Source organism: Nomia melanderi, chromosome 3 (assembly GCF_051020985.1).
Source record: "Nomia melanderi isolate GNS246 chromosome 3, iyNomMela1, whole genome shotgun sequence".
Lineage (NCBI taxonomy): Eukaryota > Metazoa > Arthropoda > Insecta > Hymenoptera > Halictidae > Nomia > Nomia melanderi.
Window position 1 is genome coordinate 4,022,946 of NC_135001.1, and position 21,210 is coordinate 4,044,155.

A 21,210-nucleotide genomic window follows, 5' to 3' on the forward strand; every position below is an offset into this window, starting at 1 on the left:
AAATATATGAATATAAGACATTCCTATTTTTATATGTTACAGAATGAAAATAAATTAATTTTTTACGCATCGATTGTAAGTCAATACTTAAAAACTTGGGTTAACATAAAATATTCGTTGTCGGTTTCAAATATTACCACGTTTTTAATCGAAGGTATATCGACTACGTGAAACGATTTCGATAATCGAGTGTTAATCGTACTCGGTCGATAAAAGTGGCAAAGAACAGGTGACGACATCGTTGTCATACTCGTGATTTCATAACACGCCATTTTCTTTGTGTGAAGTGCTAGCCCAGCAAAATTTCTCTCAGTGTTTTCTATCCAAATCAAGGTAACGTGAGTTGTAATTGATACTCTTTTATTCCATCGACTGTTGCCTACATTCTAGAAGAAGCGTCATGTACGTTTCTTAGGGCACTCGTATAATCGTCCTACTAAATCTCAATTGTCTAGATCGCGTGTTGACAGGTTTTCAAGCATCGCAGTTAAACTAATTCTATTTTGTCTCTATTTAATCGTGTATGTTATCTTTTCGTTATGCCTCTCGTTTTACTTTCATAATCCATTACGTAGTCGTCACAATATCATAAGAATAAAGTAGACATTAACCGCCAAAATATATATTTAAAGCATCTTCGCATGATGACTTTTTTTTTTATAATGTACATACGTCATTACAAGGGAAGTACTTTTCCCATTCACGTTCAATGATTCACGAAAAATCATGCGTTCATAATACTTTGATCGTGATCTTGCTTATAGCATTCCAACGCGATATTTATTTAATGACAAGAAATAATCCAATATCGGAATATCCAGTTTCTAATTACGATTAAACCAAGTACCAAAGATCAAAACTTCGCGGATTCTTGGTTCAACATATTAAACAGTCTACTGTGTTTTTGACGATTCGTTAAACAAATACATGAATTTTTTATTATATGTGCTTGGTCGTTATCTATGATTTGGGTGTGCACATGCAGAAGTTTGATTGTGGGGCTATGACTTTGATATTTCAATATTATCTTTGTGAAATATTTTTTAAATGAAACACTTTTTATCATATTAGATAGGAATTTTTAGTTGCTTTTAATAATTTATTGCTGAAATTTTTTTGCAAATAAAAATTTTATTTACTTTTAGTTAACAATGGCTTCTCGTAAGAAATTACTCCTTAAGGTTATTATCTTAGGAGATTCTGGAGTTGGTAAAACTTCTCTGATGAATCAATATGTAAACAAAAAATTTAGCAATCAGTATAAAGCTACCATAGGAGCAGATTTTTTGACCAAAGAAGTTATGGTAGACGATAGGATAGTCACTATGCAGGTAAATATATATTTTCAATAGAATATTGATTGCGTATTGCATTTTTCATTAAATATTAAAATATTCTTAATTTTTGAGTAGATTTGGGATACAGCAGGTCAAGAAAGGTTTCAGTCTCTAGGTGTTGCTTTCTATAGAGGCGCAGATTGTTGTGTATTAGTGTTTGATGTGTCTGCACCAAGTAGCTTGAAATCATTAGACTCATGGAGGGATGAATTCTTAATTCAAGCTTCTCCTCGTGATCCAGACAACTTTCCATTTGTTGTACTTGGAAACAAAGTTGATTTGGAACCGAAACCGGTAAGGGTGTTTTATGTGAAATTAAAAAATCCTACTTTCCATTTCTATGAACATATTAGTATATATCTTTGTTTCTGCAAATTCTAGTTTTCCAGTAAGAGAGCACAACAATGGTGTCAATCTAAAAATAATATTCCATACTTTGAAACTAGTGCTAAAGAAGCCATTAATGTTGAACAAGCCTTCCAGACGATAGCAAAGAATGCTCTAGCTCAGGAAAGTGAAGTAAGTTGTATACGAATATTTTTGCTTTTCGTGTTCACATAAAATATATATTTATTAAATAGTATAATACACAAATGTATTATTTCAGGTGGAATTATATAATGAATTCCCTGATCAAATTAAGTTGACCAATGACCAAAGAAACAATGGCAAGGGTGATTCTTGTGCCTGCTAGGTCTTGGAATGATGAGAACTTTGGATGAGCACATAGATGTACAGGTCAGATCGTACATTCGCGTACCTGCGCATTTTAAAAATACTACATCGAGCTTCATATGTTCTGGAAGTTTTAAGTATGCTCCTCGGATGATTTTAATTTCGTTTAAAGTAACTTTAACAAGCATTTACACGCTTAAAACGTTCTAATTGAGATTATAGAACAAAATAGATTAAATGACTCATATTCAATGTGTTTCTAACAGCAAAATCTAACATTTTTGTAACAAGGAGCATCCATTTGACTTCCTTACATAAGAGATTACGTTGTAGTTCATAATGTGTGTTTATGCTATACTTGACTTTTCAAATAAATGTGTTTGGCCGGTCAAGCAATGTATTAAACACATCTCTAAATATTGTAACGCTCTCTTATTGGGTATGGCGAACAATATGAGCTGCCCTTTCTAATTGCATCTTTACTCAACTTATTGTTGATGTCCTTTGTCATGGAGTGATACTATGTTGTTTTCAAACCATCATAGATATATACGGTCATGTCGAGAGAAAAATTCACGGGTTAGGAACATAAAATATAGCGTAATAATTATATCATTGCAAAAAAAGTTTGCTCATGATTTATTAAGTACAATCGCATTTATGGAAAGCTCCAAAGAATGATTTAAGATCTGTGGACAGACACATTTGATTATATCTTGGATATTGCTTCTATGAAACGAAAGTCGTTTACAATTCAATTTCACCAATACATTAATAATAATGAAATCTATTAACTATTATTCAACTACCTCTGTATTCGTTAAATACCGGGTTTATTTATTGTTTCAACAACACCACAGTAATTCGTCGTGAATTTATACAGTTGTTTCTATCAAAAGGCTAGTGTGTTGTTTCGAGGAGAAAATCCCTTTTTTGAAATTGTGTAGTTGGATAATTTGTTATTCGGTGTTCTCGATGATCCCACAATATTTGTATATTAGTATTATCACGTATTTGTGAACGTCTCCCCGTGGTGAGAGTCTAGAACCGCAATGCATGGATTTTCAATACACGCTAATTTTATAATATTTGTTCATGTGTAAGCAATATTTGCCAAAAACTGTTTAAGATCCTGTTATATTAAACATATCATATAATGTATAGAGTTATTGGGTGGTTTAAAACAAATATTTATTTGTATTTTATAACAATGTTATTAATTTAATCAATCAAACTATTCTACAGAAAAGATTGGTAAATAAAATTTCACTATAACCTTGTAAGAAGTCAATTCTTTAAAAACTTATTTACAGAACGAGCGTTTTACTGTACTTCAATATAATGTGTCCTGCCAAATATGTAACTTTGCAAAAAGGAATGAAAACGTGAATATAAGTAACTTTACATATTAGGTGTTAAGAAAATTATGCGACGCGGTACTGACGATCACTTCCATAATTGAAATTATAATTTTAGATCTAAGCCACGATCCTGAACCATATAGGGCAAAAGAAATTACATGAGCTATGTAAGAGCTGAATTGATACATACCTATAAGATTTCTTATAAGAAGGTTTAGCACGTGTAACATATGCGTACATGTATGATCGTGTAGCATCTCGATTTGCTATAACAGGCACTGTTATATATGTACGCGTGTATACGTAATTATATATGTATATAAATGATGATGGTCATGACGATTATAACTATAATTATTAATATAATTTTATCGAAGTATGTTAACGATAGATATTATAAATATTATTATTGCTGCTGCTACTGCTGCTGCTATTACTATAAAACTACTATTGCTACTCTTAGTTTTAAGTGAACTAAAACAACAAAAACATTACAAGAAGAAAAATACATTTATTGCAGAAAAATTACGAGCTGGTCGAATTAATTCGCTGATATGTCCGTGTCACGGATAATTGTCGTGCGATGACCTGAAGAAAAAAAAAATATAAGACTATCCCTATTGTGGTTTGATGTCTATATTGTTATTGAGATGAGTGTCCGTTAAGATAGGTAGCAAATCTAGCAACCTTGTATGAAGTAGTATATAAGATTAAAAAATATAACTGAACTAGCACCAATTTAGAAAAATGTGAAAGATAATATAGAAAATAGTTTTTTCCAAGTATGATGCTAGCCTGTAATGCAGTATGGTTTTATTGAAGAGTTTTTCAATATGTTGTTACTTTCCAACTGATATGTAAATTGACTATTTATCCTTGTACGAATGTAAGAAAGTATATCCGTTTTTACACAAAGCAATCTTAATCGCTTTTTTAAACCAACTATTCGTTTGAATGCAATCCAAAAATTTATATGGCAAAATAATATATATGTATATATATATATACATATGTGTGTGTGTGTACACATGTATGTATAATATAATGTAATTATATATACATACATATGTATACTATACACATACATATGTATATGTATACATACATATACATATATAAGTATATGTGATTGTTGAACTAAGGATATTCATGAGTAGATTATAAAATGCGTATAGAATATTTTATATTAATGTCATGTATGATATTACACGGCCTTTGTTAAGTTTTAAACAAATTTTTACGGTTAATGTCAAATATATACGTATGCACACTCGCCTTTATAGAGAATAAATTACGTTCGTTTACAATCATATGGATTAGAGATATATTTGTGCTTGATAATTTAAAAAAAAATATTAATGTTTCACTGACATTCAACTAGTAATAGCTATGTCCGTTGTTTCTTTTCCATAACACTTTTATCTGATGTTCAGTATTATGCAAAGCCCCAGATGTTTGTGACACACTTAAGTTATTTGTATTTGCAATTCCAATGTGAGGAAAAACAGTTTGTATCTTACTCAAAATGGCATATTTATTAAACAAGAGAAAATTTTTATTTGAATCATTTAGATAAGAAAAATAATATCTACTAGTTAATACTAAAAGTATATATACAAGGATATATACGCGAGATTCATCACACAAACATAGGATACCATACAGACAACTAATCCAATGATGGTTTCCGCCTATGGATCTGTATTATTGAAAATTCCGTATTACTCAAGTGCAGACTACCTGAATAAATTGAATTGTATAAGTGACTTGCATAAGACCATAACGGAGACAAGTTTGAAAGAATGAATGACGGCTAAGACTAGCTACCACAATATAATAAAAATCAACGCTACCGTGTTTTGAAGAGTAGCTTTACATGAACGAAGTATTGAAGAATTTATAAAAGAAAATGCTCTAACAATTTTTGTCAAGAAATGAACATGTCAGTTGAGAGCTATTACATTGAATAATGGCATGAATATAAGTTTACCTGTTCAAAAGCAGACATCGCTTACTTTATATTAATATAATAAACGAAGATTCAACATACAAACTAAAACTCGACAAAAAACAAACTTAAACAAATCTTTTTATATGCAAGTAACATCTTTTCATCCCAACTAAAGGTACAAATAAAATAACAAAAGAGAAATGAAGTAAATTAAAGAAACCATAATGAGTGAAATATAAAGTAAGTGTAAACATAATAAATATACGATGGCATTGGTGTAAAGTTCTTTGTTCTTTTTCCACGTACATTTCAAAAATATATATTATTCTTAAAATCCAAATACCATTCTGGTTTGCAAGAGTTGAATTTATATTTTCTAAACAACAATATTCGATGAATTTTAAAGTATACTCTGTATAGTGAGTGTTAATAAATAAGTGGAACGTATACCGCCGTAAGTGTAACTAAACATTGTTTAAGACTGCATTTAAATACCTATTCATTATGAAAATGTTATTAACACAGTGCTCAGTTTTATTAAATTTGATAACAGATAAATAGTTGATGACGCGCGGAGATGTCAACAATATTTGGAAGCCTCGGAATCTGTTAGAACAACATACAAGTGAAAATCGTGGATTATCAATAACGTCAGACTTTAAATGCAAAGTGGTATTACATTACACAGACTTACGATCACACACATTACACTGAACCGTACAATATTAAGTTTATGTCGTAAAGAAGTTGTGCAACTACTCTAATTAGATAACAAATTTTATTTTAATCCAATAACAACGACAAAAATAAGATTTATACTATATATAGTATAAGAAAGGGCCAAACATTTTAATTCCAATTCAACTGCTTCACTGATTTGAAAATCTAAAACTTATAGAGTTCTCTTCCCGTAAATGACGGTTAATTGAAAAACAGTTGGAGTATATTGATTGAAAAGCAACGGAAATATGAATCAGTTTGTCTTGTTCGCAAAGATCATTTATCATTTCCTTATCACTTGCAACGTTACCAACACAGAATAAATAAATAGAAAATTAATTTGAATTTATCTCCAATGTTAAATATTTTTATGTATTCCTCATTTTTTCATAAATTAAGTAACCTCTTTTCATTCCCTACTCTAAAAGCTTGTTTGTCGTGATAGTAAAATTGTTCAATATTATAATTGTCCTAACTTAGTAGTTAGTCTTATAGTTAAGATCTAACTGATATTCAGTTAGATAACACTTCGAATAATTCAACAGGTTACTAAAATAGATAGACCTCGAAGAAATGTCGAGAATCTATTCATCCTAGCAATTTGTTCAAATATTAAATATTTGAATCCCCATCGGCTTCAATGAAAGCTTCATGTATACTCCTTTTCGCATTGACATAGCATTGCCACGTTAAAAACTTCCTAAATAATTGAACATTAAAAATTATTAACACTAGAACTACCGAGGACTGAAATTGACATTTTGAAATTCCTCTATAGAAACTTCAAGAGTGCATCTATTGAGACTATAATTAATTCATAATTTAGTTTGCGTATTTCCAAACTAATTTCTTTAATAGATTCCCAAAAAAGCATCTGCTATGTTTTTAATAATCGCGAGAAGAAGAAATCTGGTTCTAGTGTTAAGGTGGAATTAGAGTTGCATCGATGCACAGTAAATTCTATTAATCCTGAAATTATACATTATCACCGGGAGATTATGAGAAAATAAAGATAAAGAGCTCGACTATTGATAAATCTTAAATTATTGATAATTAAACGTAGAACATTACCATCTAATATTATTTTAAACTCAAAAGTTATTATAAATCCCAAACCATTGATAATTAAACATAGACCAGTATCATCTGATGTTATTCTAAATTGAAAAGAGCTAAAAGAAGCTCTTATGTGTCCGAAGACTTTCGGTGATCTGAAAGTTTTGACCTATGCTCTTCCTTTTTACAGTTTAGTGTCCCCCCCCCCCCCCACTACTCAGTTCTATCCAGGCCATACTCCTCCGTAGCTTTCCACAGCCACGCTGCGCAGAAGACGGCGCAAAGCAAATAGTCGATAGATTCAACAGATTCGAAATTTATTTCGCCGATCAATTTTTTATTTCTGATTATTTGATAGGTTTAGAAAGAGTTTTCTTGCAAGGAACATTGTTAGACACCTTCTGAATTACCGCACAGTAGTGCGAATACAAAACAACTTTCTTGATTTAAATGTTGATATTTTCATGAAATATCTTACTTATTTCTTAACTCGCTCTTTTAATTCCACTTTAAGGGGACATTGTAAATGCAATGTTATAACACTTCCTTACATGAAATATGTAGTTACCATAAACTGTTATATATCTATTGCAACAGTTCTTTATATAAGAGAATATGTTTGACTATGAAAATTAGAAACGAGTTATCCTGTTTGTCTGTCAATATTACTATAATAATTAATTCCTTAATCAATCGTTGCCTACGAGTAGAGGACTCTATCATCAATTAGATTTTTAAGTTGGTAAAATAATCAGACTCGAGTTACAAAAATCCATGAGATGTCTGATAGATTCTTCCATGTGATCTGTGCACATACACATGGATCTTAGATCTGTGGTTGGGATGGATATATATATATCTATGGGGATAGAGCTATGGGAATAGAGAATAAAGATGGTACCTCGATATAGAAGATAAATATGAGAATAACAAATGAATTTAAGATCAAATGAAAACATAGAGAATGCATCAAGTGGATAACAACATTAGAAGAGGAACACTAAATGATATACTAATGAGAAAGATTGAAGGTGTATAAAATTCATCTACATAATAAAATTTTCTTAAATAAGCGTGTAATATTATTAATTCTAAACAAGTTTTACAGAAATAAATAAAGAGTCGAACATTGTGCAGTCTATAAAAGCAATTCTATGAAATATTTGAATGCATGGAAATCTGTATATAAATTGAATTCATTTAGTTTGGAAGGAGTGATTTCGCAAAGATTTTTGCCAGTCTTCTTCACTTCTGAACGCATTGGTTCGCAGTTATTTTCACTTGAGTAGTATCGGAACGAAGTACCGATACAGAATCATTATTGCAAGACATTTGCAACAAGAGAGCACTGTTCGTGGCGCTGTTCGCAGTGCTTTCCATCGAGCTGATACTAGATTTCATTGCATTGAGTTTCTGGTTAACAGTTCCCACTTTTATGGCGACGCATGACTGCATTTCGATGACGTTCGACGAGCTACATTGAAGCATGATGCTGTCTAATTCAGTGATGTAACTGTTCACGGTCTGAAAAATATGAAACAATTATTATAATCTAATAATCACTATAATCTATTAAACGCCGCTTTTAATGTCTATTATCTTAACGTACTATTAAACATTTCTAATGTCCAAGAAAAATTCAATTTTCAAACATGATTGCATTCTACAAATTGAGTAAAAATAATGTTCAAAGTAATTTTAAATAAACATATATTAGTTTAATATTAATTGGATCATCTATTGGATTAATATGAAATTAATAATAATTATAAAAGTGGTCTAAGTGAGAAATTAAAAAAAATGAGTTTATCAGTTATTTCACATCACATTATATTAAACTAAATTGAAACAAAGAAGAATATATGACTTAGACCACTTTCGTAATTATAGGTACAATTATTCAATGAAAATTAGGAATGGTTTAACACTAAAACTACCGAGTTCTTAAACTGACTTTTGAAAATTTCTTTGTGAGAGTCACAAGTGTGTAGTTATTATGATTTAAATTGGCTTGTATATCAATTCAGGTATTACTAAATCAGTTTCCTTAATAATTTCTAAAATAAGTATTCCCATACTACCCATCTCGCAGTTCTAGTGTTAATGAACTTGTTACTTCCTATAATATTCATTTATTGTTATTTCTGGGTGTTTTTTACAATACTCACCGTTTGAGCTGCTTCGAGGTTCTGCCAGCTTGGCCCATAGGCATTTTCCGCTTTTTGTTTGCATCTGTCGAGGCCTGAGTATACTGTCTGGCTGGAAGACCTAAGGCTGAGTCTGGCATTTTCGTAACACTGTTCAACATCCTTTCCTTCTGCTTTGGCGGCGTCTACGTTCGTCTAATAAAGTTATGAAGCTTGATTAACCTCGGGTTCATTGACCAATTTCAATTCACAATAATAAAAACTTCTTGTCGATCAACATCGGTTAAAAACGGATACTTACACGAATCTCTTTCAGCGCTGGGTTCACAATGGTATTCACTTGTTCCATGCTGCTAATTTTTTGGTTGAACAGTTTATTTTCAGTGTTGAATTTGAGATTTCTTATGAAGTATTTCAGGTCATTAGATACTTGATTAACGTTAATTTTCGCTCTAGCGATCATTGTCTGCATGTCATTCCATGGGTTGGCTGCCTGAAAGATAAACGTAACGATGAAATTTCACTAATTAACACATTACCGGTTAATTCTTAGAAAATTGGCTGACTTTTCAGTGAGATGAACTTATAAGTTCGTGATATATATGTAAAATGTTCAAATATCTTATTACTATTTCATAAGTATTAAACAAGTAATCAGTTCCAATATAATTTAATATTCATTTAAATGGTGTGGTAATTAGCAAAGTTACAAAGGTAGGTTTAAATAAAAACGAGATTTCTCGCTTCCGGTACCCAATTTGTTAAGAATGAAAGCCTTCTTTCCAGATTTTATCATTTTAATTGTACGATGCGTATTATGATTCATCGGGCTTTTGTTGATTAGTGTTTCCGTTATTGCCACAGCACACGATGGAATTGACTGGCAAATTGATTAATTATCTAATCTATTTCCAGTGAACTTATATTTACGCGAGTGTTAACTGATATCATCGAATCGTTGATAAAACTTTAAAGGGACTAAAACAGTGAAGTCTTAAAAATTTTTTCATGATTGAGTTCATCGCTTAATGTTTTCGGGGCTTAACACATTCTATGCAACGAAAATTTCGCTTATATTTTACTTATGAACTGTATGAATTTTTTAAATAAAATATTAAGTTATATTCAAGTTTTTGGTCATTTTTATATATTTTCATATTATTCCTTTATGTTCTCGCTGCTTTGTAACGCATACCACCATCCGTGACCATGTGTTCCTTAAAAATATTTTCTTACAGAAATACTCGTGTACCATGTATGGTACACGTGGCACTGAACGTGTTAAGCAGATCTTAACAATGTAGAACACGAGTAAAATCAGTTACGTCTTAGCCAATGTTTCGCGGAAGTTCTATCAGATTGAATTATTTCAATTGAAGTATTTTAATTGAATTCATTAGCTATAAGGCGAATAAAACGGAACTGACTTCTTTGTCTTCCACGACATTCTTATAAACCACCAAATAAATATCAAGGAATAGAATATGTATCTCAGGTTTGTCTTTCCGAATTCTAAAAAACATCTATTCTTCCACGAATACACCGAAACTTTCCTACCATTTCACAGAAAACTTCGAAGTAAGTTTACACTCATAAGTGAAATTTATTAATCGACAGGAAACACGTTAATCAAACAATCGTTTATAAGAGCTATTAATACGTTGACTGTAAGGATAGTCACCGATGACTGGAGCTTCCAAATTGTTGAAGAAAAATTACAATAAAAGAACTTGATTTTAAATAAAAATATTTAGTGACATACGTAGCTAGATCATAACGTAATATGACTACTGTAATTTTAAATCGTTAATAATTATTTTCAATATCATTTGCTTTTGTTATTAAAGAATAAATATTACAAAACGCTAGAAATTGTCTTGACAGTCAACGTGTTAATACTATCAAATAAGAAATACTAGAAAACTTTTACCAAGCACACTAAGTAAAATTCTCATTACCTTTATTGACTCTTTTTACTGCAACTTTAACGTCTCGTATAAACGTAAAACATAAAAATCTGCACTGTAATCGTAGAAATGTAACATGGTATCATATACAACACAGCAATTAACACTAGAATTACCGTACAAGTCAAAATAGCTGGTTTCGATTTCCTTGTTCCGCAATTATTAATACTTTAACACTATATTTACGAAACAAGTCAATCTGATTCATATTGAATTTAATAAGCATTATTTAGTAAATGTTAGGCTCGATTTTTATTGCAGTTATGCAAATATATATCCTGATTATCTACTCTTAAACCTGTAATTTCTAAAATCTAAATGAACGGATAACAATTTTTCTAAGAACAATAGAACAAACTGTAAGTGTCAGTAAATCTAGCGTTAAAAGCATTGAATATATGAAATGATCTCGAAAATAAATACTTTCCCTCGAATACCATAACGAATGTCTAAAGAAACTGAAGATAATCTCTTATTACAATTGTTATACGGATTACTTATCCAATTATATTAAATGCTTGGTAGTTCTAGTGTTAACGCCTTGCAAAAGGGAATTATGGGCTGCAGAAACGTTATAAAATCAAATCAAATATTTTTAAAGCTATTTGAAATTTATTACTATGATCGGTATCTTGTACGATACCGTGTAATTCATGTGCAGATTTGAATGTTATATTTCCAGAGCGAATAATAGAATTAACGCTTCTTACCTGCACAGCGAAAAGGGCTGCGAGGAGAACGAAAATCGCGGCGAACGCCTTCATGTTGCTGATTGCTCTGAGCTGTTAGCTGATTCTGTCAATGTGTGACCGCGAACTGATAAAGACGGACGTGAACTGTTCCTTCTTATAGGTAACCGATCGTAGATCAAACTGGATCATCGGGGCAAAGGGGTACGCAACGATAACGCGTGCACGCGCATTCGCAATCCCGCGTTATGGCCGCGCGGTGAATCCCCCGCAGTTCTGCAAATTGGGAATTCACGGGTAAATATTTCCGAGATAATTATTCCATAGCGGACATAACTGTGCAACAGGTGTCATGTTTTATTTTCGTAACGGGTCTGCCCGGTTTCCTCGCGAAGATATCGAAACGTTGTTTCCTTGTTACGTGCATCCCTGCGCATATCCGGTTTTCGTCGTCACGAAGGAACAAAGACTAAGGTCATCGAACGAATTTCTTGGTTGCAGATTTCCTTGTGTTTCATTCATGTTTTTAAATAGTTTTTCTGGGAAATTTTCAAACTGTTGTTCCGCCTTTTCTGAATATCTTTGTTTTGGTGAACACGGTTTAGAAGTACTTATGTTTGCGCTCCTATGTCAGGTGTGCTTCTTCGTCAAAATATCTTTAACACTAAAACCACCAGTGTATTACTCTTTTACAATTATTGAAAAAATAGCAGCTCCTTTGCGAAGTTACCGAAGAAATTGATTTAGTAACACGCAAATTGAATCGAGTCAATTGACATCACAATAACTGTAGTCTTAGAGTCGTTATAGACAAATTTGAAAACTTCATATTTGACTGCTCGTTAGTTCTATGTATTATTAAAATGGATTATATTATTATTTTATTTTCAATATTACTAACAGGGAGAATCGTTTGCACTGCTCTCTAGAAACTGTCTGTTTTTCAAATGTATTGTAAATAAAATATCATAATAATACAGGGTTATCGAGGAAAAACTGCAGAAGAAAATTCTTTATCTACGGCAGAATTTTCCACGCGTGTTTCTAAGAAAGTATCGAAACCATCGAAAAACTGAATTAAATTAAATTAAGTCAGTCTAAAATAATCACGTTTATATAATATTTGACTAACGGAGGATGCGATCGTTGAAGTAGAATTCACCTGCGTCGGATCTGAGCGAGGTTTGTTGCAATTATTATTATTATTTCTATTGTCTTTAGGCGCGAATAGTAGCGAAGGGGTTAAGGATCTGTTAAGTTTAAAACAATCACTTCTTATTATTTTCTTTTTCGGTTTTCTACAAATATGAAATAGTTATGATTACATGTATGCGTTTCATTTGCGAATTTATTATTCGGGAATTGTAGATTACTGTTAATTGCAGGTACTTGAAGACTCGGTTTAGATGATCGATCGTTATCAAAACTGCTGGGCGGAAGTCATGTCGAGTGTTTCGATAACTCCCAATTAATCGAGACTAATAAAACATCCAATCGGGAATTTGAAGTGATACAAAATTATTTTAGATAGTGTCCATTGATACGTTATTCCAATCTATATTGGCGATCATGATAATTATACGTATTCCACTATTTTCGATAAATATATTTATTCTTTTTACGCGAGTGCACACAGGGAAAGTTAGAAGTTCTCTTGAGGAATATGTTTAAAATACAGTTTTATAAATAAGCATTTAAATGAATCGCAAAAACGATTCGCGAACGTTTGAAATTCTGGCTTCGTTCGTGCATATGTCTAAAAAAAAATCTTTGGGACACTTGTGCACACCTAGACAATATATTATGTGAAACGTTATATTTGAACATACGCTCTGTTCAAATGAAAAAATATATATTATCTTGAATTCAAATTATTTCGTTTCATCTTATTCCTTCAAGTGATTTAGAATTATTGGAATTAATAAGCGTATGTTAATACAAAAGTTCTTAAATAGCAGAGAACGATAATTAGTGAAATAGTTGATTCATTGTTATCGGCATCATTTTTCCTTAAATGAATCAGAATGATTTGTCTGTAGAAAGTATCGATAAGATATAAAATTGCGATTTCAAATAACCGTATATTATTCTGTAGATTGTTTGTAATGTTCAATGGTGAATTGATGAAAAGTAATGATACTATTAAAAACACCAGAACAAAATTAATATTATCGCTCTCTGTACCTGACAGATAAGTATACTTCTGTTCCTCTACAGTAATCGTTGTTTTTCGGAAATGAATCGCGTCCCAGAAACATACATTTGTTATTTGCCAATAAACACCTTTTGTCATTTGATCTCTGGAAGTCTTATCTTTTTTGTCTAAGTGATAATTGTTCCGATAATTACCCCCGTTAATCTTTTTCCTGTAACTGAAAACACTTGCATCGTAGTTTCGGATACAGTTTTTGAAATGCATACTGTAAGACTCTACTTTATTAGAATATTTATTATGTATCATTTTTCGTCTGAAGTACAACAAATAACAACTAAGAATTTCTAATCATTCCAATGATTTTTCCTTGCTATGCAAACTATATAAATTTGTTCATATCTGTAATCACAGTCTTCCAGAAAGTTATCAAGAGAGGTCTTTATTGTTAGATAACGAATTATTCGCGACTAACTCTAAGACTATAATAAGCTTTATTTATCCTCGACTGTTGTATTTGTTGAACTCAGCTTAATATGATGACTCTGATTTACAAGAAAACTGGAAAAGTTGTAAGGCAGCGTTAGTAGTAAAGCTTTTTTTATACTTACAAACATTCTCCAATGCAGTATTAAACAAAACCACCACATTTTTCGTTTAATTTCCACAGGCATATTTGTACATGATCCTAGAAAAAAACAGGGGAAGAAGAAAGCGAAAGAGGATTATTGATGATCAAACAACAACAACAAACCACAGAGGGGACTCGAGAACTCGCGCTCTCGGAATTCATCAACCATACTTTAACCACCATGGAGGAGGGAACCTTCGGATTATATGGTTCTTTAATGCTACTTAAAGGGTCTGGGAAAGTCCTAATCCCACAATATTTCTCAGGCATGAGCATTTGCCAGATGAAAAGTAAAGAAACAGTACTGAACACAGGATACCTGTAATATACTATTAATACCTGCAACTTGTATGTTCTTATTTCCCTGAAACGCATGAATTCTTACATCTCCTTCACTGATAGAAACTCTTGTCCTTATTGAGTCTAGTTTTGCAATATCGGCAAGATAAGAACATATTACATAAATAATTGTGTACTATCAAATAAAGGTAGAGTTTTTACCCCATACAAAATGAAACCATACCCCCTTCCATACGTGGATTTATTCTAAAAGCGCCACCTGGTGGTTTACAAGTAGGAAAGTACTTACGAATGAAAACTATAGCCTACGGATCAATCATTTATGTCTATCACATAAAAATCAAGTCTTTATTCTTTACGTTTCACCGTCTAAGCATTTGGAACGCGTAATATTTATATTATATTATATTTATCCTTCCGAATAAAAGAAACGGAGAACTGCGTGAACCGTTACTTCTATTACAAATCTAGCATGTCCAGGTAATTAAACTCTGGGAGCAACAAGGTGGCATCTTGGGAACGCCCCCTAAGTAATAAGATGCAGTTGAGTTTGCTTGGAATCACGTGATCCTAGTACATAGTAGGATCCCAACATCAAAGAATACTCTTTCCTTCGCATTCAGAGTACCTATGAACGTATAATGTAATATAGAATTAATTAGTGTAATTGGTAAATGTTAATAGTAAACACTTTAACGAGCATGCCTGAGATCTCCAGTGCGCAAACGCAAGTAAAAGGGGGGGAGGAAAGTGGGTGGGTACATTACCCCCTCCGCCAGGCTTAACCAATAATCCCATTGTGTTTGCATTAAAAAAAAATCAATATTTACAAAAACGCCAATGCAAAATTTCCATCATTAACCACGGTAATCTAATGATCATAAATATATGGAGAATATAAGTGGTTCCTTGATTGTAGATTTGTAAATGAATTCGTTCTTTAACATCCCTTTCATTGTTTTCAGCTCTTACAAACTTGAAGCTTGTGAGCTAGATGAAAAAATTGTATTTTCTTTACGTTGAAACTAAACAAAATGTAAGTGAGCGTCATAGTACGGTTTTAGAGGTTAGGGCGTTAAGGGTTGCGAACAGTTGATCCTCCGATAGTATCCGCCCATTCTTTAGATGGCGCGGTAACCTTCAACTACGAAGTAGACGCTCAAGACGCAAGAAATAGCTTTCAGTCAAATTTCGGGCCCTGTTAGTAGAAAGTCCTTGTTTACAGGTGTAGTTGATACTTCTCACGTGCACATTTATACATGATAAGAAAGCGTAATATTGACTGGGAACAAAAGAGGATATATCAGAACATATTCTCATTGAGTTGAAACAGTAGGTGGCATCATCACAACGTTGTGTCAGGTTATGTAACTGTTTGGGACCGGTCACATGGTATAAAATGGATCTCACCACACATAAAGACGGAAGCTATGATATGGATAAAATTTATATAGACCTGGAATTACTGAAGCAACGGATAAATTATTTAGTTCATGCGGAAGGAGGCATGAAAATGAATGACCAGAGAACTAAAAAGATTAAAATGTTAACGACCAAAAGCAAACGTTTGTCGGTGCAACACGAAGAGATAAAGAGAGAGTTACAATATTATGAGCACCTATACAAGAAGGTGCTGACCAAAATCGTGAAAGACAAAGAAACCGAGATTGAGCAAGATAAGAAAAAGTTAGAAGAGCTGAAGGAAAAATGTAAAAAGCTAGATGTGCAAGTAGGTGGTGATCTCCTGTTGAATCTGCAGGACACGAAAACTGAGAAATCGAAAAGTTTGGACGTCACTGTACGAGACGACCTGTCGCCGTTAAATGTGCAGAATACAAAAACGAAAAGGCGGAGGAGATCGATTGTAATGGTACGGAATAAGAAGAAAAAGACATTATTTGAAGGGAAAAATACATCTATTAAGGATAAAATTAAGATCAAAATAAAGGAGAACGCGAAATCGAAGAGACGGAAGTTGTCGCGTATTTTGAAAGAAAAGAACACGCGAATCAATGATAAAATTAAGATTCAAATTCAAAGGAATAAAAAGTCGGGCAGTCGGGAACTGTTTTTCCTTAATGATGGTAACACGAGACAAGCATTTTCCAATCTGGTACAGAAGAAAGAAAATAATCCTTCAAACATTCGGGAATGCAGTATCACCTTGAACAAATTAACAGAAGAGCAGGCGAAATTATATACTACCGAAAAGAAATTGATCGAGCAACGAAAGAATCAGCAAATATCACAGGAATCCTCGTCGCAAAATAATAAAACTAAATCGCCAGCCACTAAACCGAATTGGCATATCAGAATACCGAGAGCAGTTTTCGAAGAAAGCCAACAAGAAATTCAGAATTTTAAATTGAACGTATCTGACAATGCGACGAACGTTAAACGAACACGTTCATTTAACCGATAGACAGCGTTATTGTAAATCTGTTAGAAAACTTTATTCGTTGAACAGGATAAGGCATTTCATTGTATGAAGAGGAGTATGGATATAAGTTGAATAGAAAACTGTAGAAACTACGACTAGGTAATCATTTCTTTTCTTTTTGGAACTGAAACTACAATAGTACTACTAACCTTTCTGAATGTGGCGACATCTATGTTGTGTATTACACCAGTTACTTCTTTAATGGAATGATCTTATTAACAGTTTGTGCTAATATAAAATAACATGACAAATAACAATAAAAATTTAAATTTACCAATTTTTCCGTATTTAATTCTTTATGTCTTGAATTGTTATTTAAGATATATAACAATTTTAAATATCACATATCTTAATATGTTTTAGAATTATTAGGATATAAATGAATACAGTTATGTTTATTTTAAATTGACAATTAAAAAGATTATATGTTTAGTTCATAGAAACAGCTTTGAATGTGATATGTTACTTTCAAGATATAAGGAATTAAGTAATTATGATTATTTAAGATTATCAAAGAACAGTTACTGTAATTGAAATATGTGTATTTGTTATATTCTTATATGACATTAAAGTTAATGTATGACGCATTATAATGAAAAATTTATTTCTAATATTAAAGATGTAAAATAAAATAAGTATAATATCATCAATAGGTTTTTTTATTAAAATTCAAAAGCAACTTTATTTATAATATAATAGAATGTTGAGATCCCAATTAATTCTTACTTGATTTCCACTTGATTTTTCTTTGACATTAATCTTTACTTTTGAATTGTGGAAAGTATTATTGTAGTGCTAATGACATTTGACTGATTAAATGATGATATTTGAGAGAAAATGGATTTTCATATAAACACTGGGGATTAATTGTGAATTCAATATATTTAAATAATTACCGTACACTAGTACTAACAATCATATCTGTATTAATCTACGTATTAATCGTATTAAACAATACATATTAATAAATTACTAAATGAGACTGTACAGTGTTATTTTGCCATATGCAGATCAATTACATCTTTCTTTGAGAACACACAAGAAAGGAAAAGTCAAATGAACTTCGGATACCGAGATCGTAACTTACATGCTTATAGTCGCACAATGTCCTTAAATTTATATAAAAATACTCGATAGTGGCAATAACAAATTGCAATTAATTTGCAGAATTGACGAAATGAAGGAAAATGTGCGAAGCTTTACATGAAAAGAATACAATTAAACGGAAAAGAAATACTCAGTAATAATTGGAGAGATTGTTACATTGTTAGTTTCTAAAATATCGGTCGACTACAAGTAATATACATACAAGAACAGATACATTTAGCTATGCAGTATACCCTACTTTTATCTTTAAACAGTCGTTGTTTGGCATTTGGTGACAAACATGGTACCATTATTGTCACAAATGAGTTAAAAGCAAATATAGAAACTGTGGCTTTATTGAAGCTACTACGAAGCATATGAAATTTTGATCATATGGCTGTACGAAGATCTGTACAAAACATACTTTCCCTTTACGATAACTTGTTTATACAATTATGGGGAAGACATAGTAGTTTAGTAATTTTCTATTCTTCTCTAGACTATATAGTATGGCCGAATTCGCTGAGATTATTCTCTTCCTACTAAAAAAACTATTAATATTACATGTAATCCATAACGTTAACTATGGCAGTCTGTTCAAATGTTACATACTTAGCTACACTTTTTTAGGTCCCATAGAATCTATGAGAACAAGTTCATCGTACCCCTGCCAAAAAAAAGATTTGTACTCGAGAATTGGTTTGGTATTTTGGTGAAGGTACGAGACTGTCTTGCATTTCTTTTGTCAAGTTTCTCGATTGAAATATATTGAATTGAAGAGAATAAATTTTTTAGAAAGTATCGATATACAAAATAGTCGTTTACTATAATAATTGAGTTATCATCGACTCAAGTCAATAAGTTAATTCAATCGCTACAACAGGATCTCTCAAAAGCGCGATATAAATTTTCCAGCTCTGGATACGTCTCTATAAATCACTACACTAAATTATAAGTCACCAGAGCTATTACTACATACCACGAAAATACTAATGTCGCGGTGTTTAACTCTTCACGGTGGTTGTTATATTAGGGAGCAAAACATTGTTGACTTCAAGGTCTGGCGGTTTTAATGAATGATAAGAAAGGAAAGGAAAAGTTAACGACCTTAAAAACATCAACACATTTTCTGCCTAATATAACTTTTTCCACTACCATACTTGATATGCATTCCTGTCTGAGTTTACTTATGCAGAGTGTACTCTAAACAGTGTTTACTTACAAGAAGTGTTTACTTAGAGTATACCCTAAGTGATATAAAACATATATGGATTTTTTGTGGTACTACATAAAGACATAGAATATAAGGCACGAAAATATGGCAGTGATGGGATGGACAAAAAATTAACTTTAAATTATTGCTGTACTTTACATGTTCATATTTATGCAAAATTGAAATTCATAACTGTTAAGTGGTACAAGTCAAGTCTTGGATATTCATTATAATACAATGTCAATTCGTAAATTGTATCGTTAAAGATTCAAGAATGTGTTCTATAACATTACATATATAATTTGTTTTGAAATATGAATGTATTGAACATGAAAAAGTGGTATCAAGAATCGAAGCATTGTTCTGCTTTTTTTAATATCTTTAATAGCTATGCTGTAAATTTAAACAAATACCACTATCTTGACTTCCCTCTCTCTTTGTAAATTTGTTTATAAAACGTGATTCATTCTATGAACCTTTGATCCATTTACGGACTTGTACCACTTGATTTACTAATTTGGATTTCACTTGTTTTTAACATAGTTATTTGTTTTTGCATACTTAGTGATAAACAACAAGTGTCAAGCAGTCATGATGTTTCAGTAAGTATAAACAAAATGAATACTGCATTTCTTACCAGATATTAAGTTATTTATATGTCTAGTGGAACTCTTAACTGGACAGATGTGCAAGAAGTTAGTAAATAATTTGGAAAAATAGAAATATTATAGTCTTACTGATTTTCAATCTATATTCTTTCTCATACATACTGTCATTTTCCTTAAGTACCAAACATGATTTTTATCCAGTTTCAATGAAATTTTTGCAAAGATTCTATTCTTTGCTGACATTCCTATGATGTTTATATTCCAGAACAGTATATCATTCGTGAAACTGGCCATATAAAACTTACATAATTCGAAAATTTTACGAAGTTGTTGATTATAGATAGTAGCTAACAATTGAAAACTTTATTATAAGCAAAATTAATAAAATGTTATCAAAATTTGAATTCTATGAGGATTTCTATTTGCAACAAAGAAATGATTTTTTAAATGTGAATCATAGAGTAATTAACTATTCTTTACAGGTGAGTAGATTGTTGTCAGTGCTTTTTCGCAATTCCCAGGTCTAACGCTTCGAAACTATCTCTTTGATTACATAAGGTTAACATTTGATTGTCAAGAATCACGTAGACTAGTGACAACTTAAGTAAATGATACAGAATAATGTTGATGTCGAGAAATCGGCTAATTAACAGCAGGTCGTCGATTTCATCTTGTGTTCGTTGAACCAGTCTTTTGCAATGTACTCAAATCCACTAATGGAAGTTTCACCTGCTGAAAGCTGTAAAGTTTCATGTACACTTTCATACATTAAAAATTTAATAATTTATAGACGCATCAAAATCTACTGATTATTTAAGGGCATTAAGTAGTTACTTCCACTGCATATTTAAAATATTTTCAATTGACAAAATACAAT

At 31.6% G+C, this 21,210-nt stretch overlaps 4 protein-coding genes across 8 annotated transcripts in view; 2 read left to right on the forward strand and 2 right to left on the reverse strand.

Annotated features, from left to right (window-relative positions):
• The first annotated feature begins 195 nt into the window (after positions 1-195).
• Rab7 (RAS oncogene family member Rab7) lies at positions 196-4,292 on the forward strand. 2 transcript variants are annotated; one of them, XM_031990758.2, is made up of 5 exons: positions 196-333; positions 1,146-1,331; positions 1,413-1,631; positions 1,719-1,856; positions 1,945-4,292. In XM_031990758.2, exons 2-5 carry the CDS (start codon positions 1,152-1,154, stop codon positions 2,029-2,031), a joined length of 624 nt encoding a protein of 207 aa, XP_031846618.1. In that variant the 5' UTR covers positions 196-333; positions 1,146-1,151; the 3' UTR covers positions 2,032-4,292. The 2 variants fall into 2 exon arrangements, with proteins under 2 accessions (XP_031846618.1, XP_031846635.1); XM_031990775.2 differs by lacking the exon at positions 196-333 and adding an exon at positions 355-521.
• On the forward strand, positions 2,061-18,660 carry LOC116433050 (uncharacterized). 2 transcript variants are annotated; one of them, XM_031990733.2, is made up of 4 exons: positions 2,061-2,075; positions 12,067-12,200; positions 14,726-15,852; positions 15,952-18,660. In XM_031990733.2, the coding sequence occupies exon 4, from the start codon at positions 16,386-16,388 to the stop codon at positions 17,406-17,408; it is 1,023 nt and encodes a 340-aa protein (XP_031846593.1). In that variant the 5' UTR covers positions 2,061-2,075; positions 12,067-12,200; positions 14,726-15,852; positions 15,952-16,385; the 3' UTR covers positions 17,409-18,660. The 2 variants fall into 2 exon arrangements, with proteins under 2 accessions (XP_031846593.1, XP_031846582.1); XM_031990722.2 differs by having other exon boundaries at positions 14,726-18,660.
• LOC116433052 (uncharacterized) lies at positions 8,160-12,092 on the reverse strand. Its single transcript, XM_031990746.2, has 4 exons — positions 11,925-12,092; positions 9,549-9,740; positions 9,269-9,442; positions 8,160-8,624 (listed from the first exon to the last, which is right to left on the reverse strand). The coding sequence occupies exons 1-4, from the start codon at positions 11,976-11,978 to the stop codon at positions 8,346-8,348; spliced, it is 699 nt and encodes a 232-aa protein (XP_031846606.1). The 5' UTR covers positions 11,979-12,092; the 3' UTR covers positions 8,160-8,345.
• Positions 18,290-21,210, reverse strand: part of LOC116433037 (A disintegrin and metalloproteinase with thrombospondin motifs 1) — a 158,774-nt gene continuing 155,853 nt past the window's right edge. For all 3 annotated transcript variants that reach the window (XM_031990698.2, XM_031990690.2, XM_031990708.2), the window contains one exon: positions 18,290-21,072. The gene's annotated coding sequence lies outside the window, so the exon portion shown is untranslated. The remainder of the gene's footprint in view (positions 21,073-21,210) is intronic.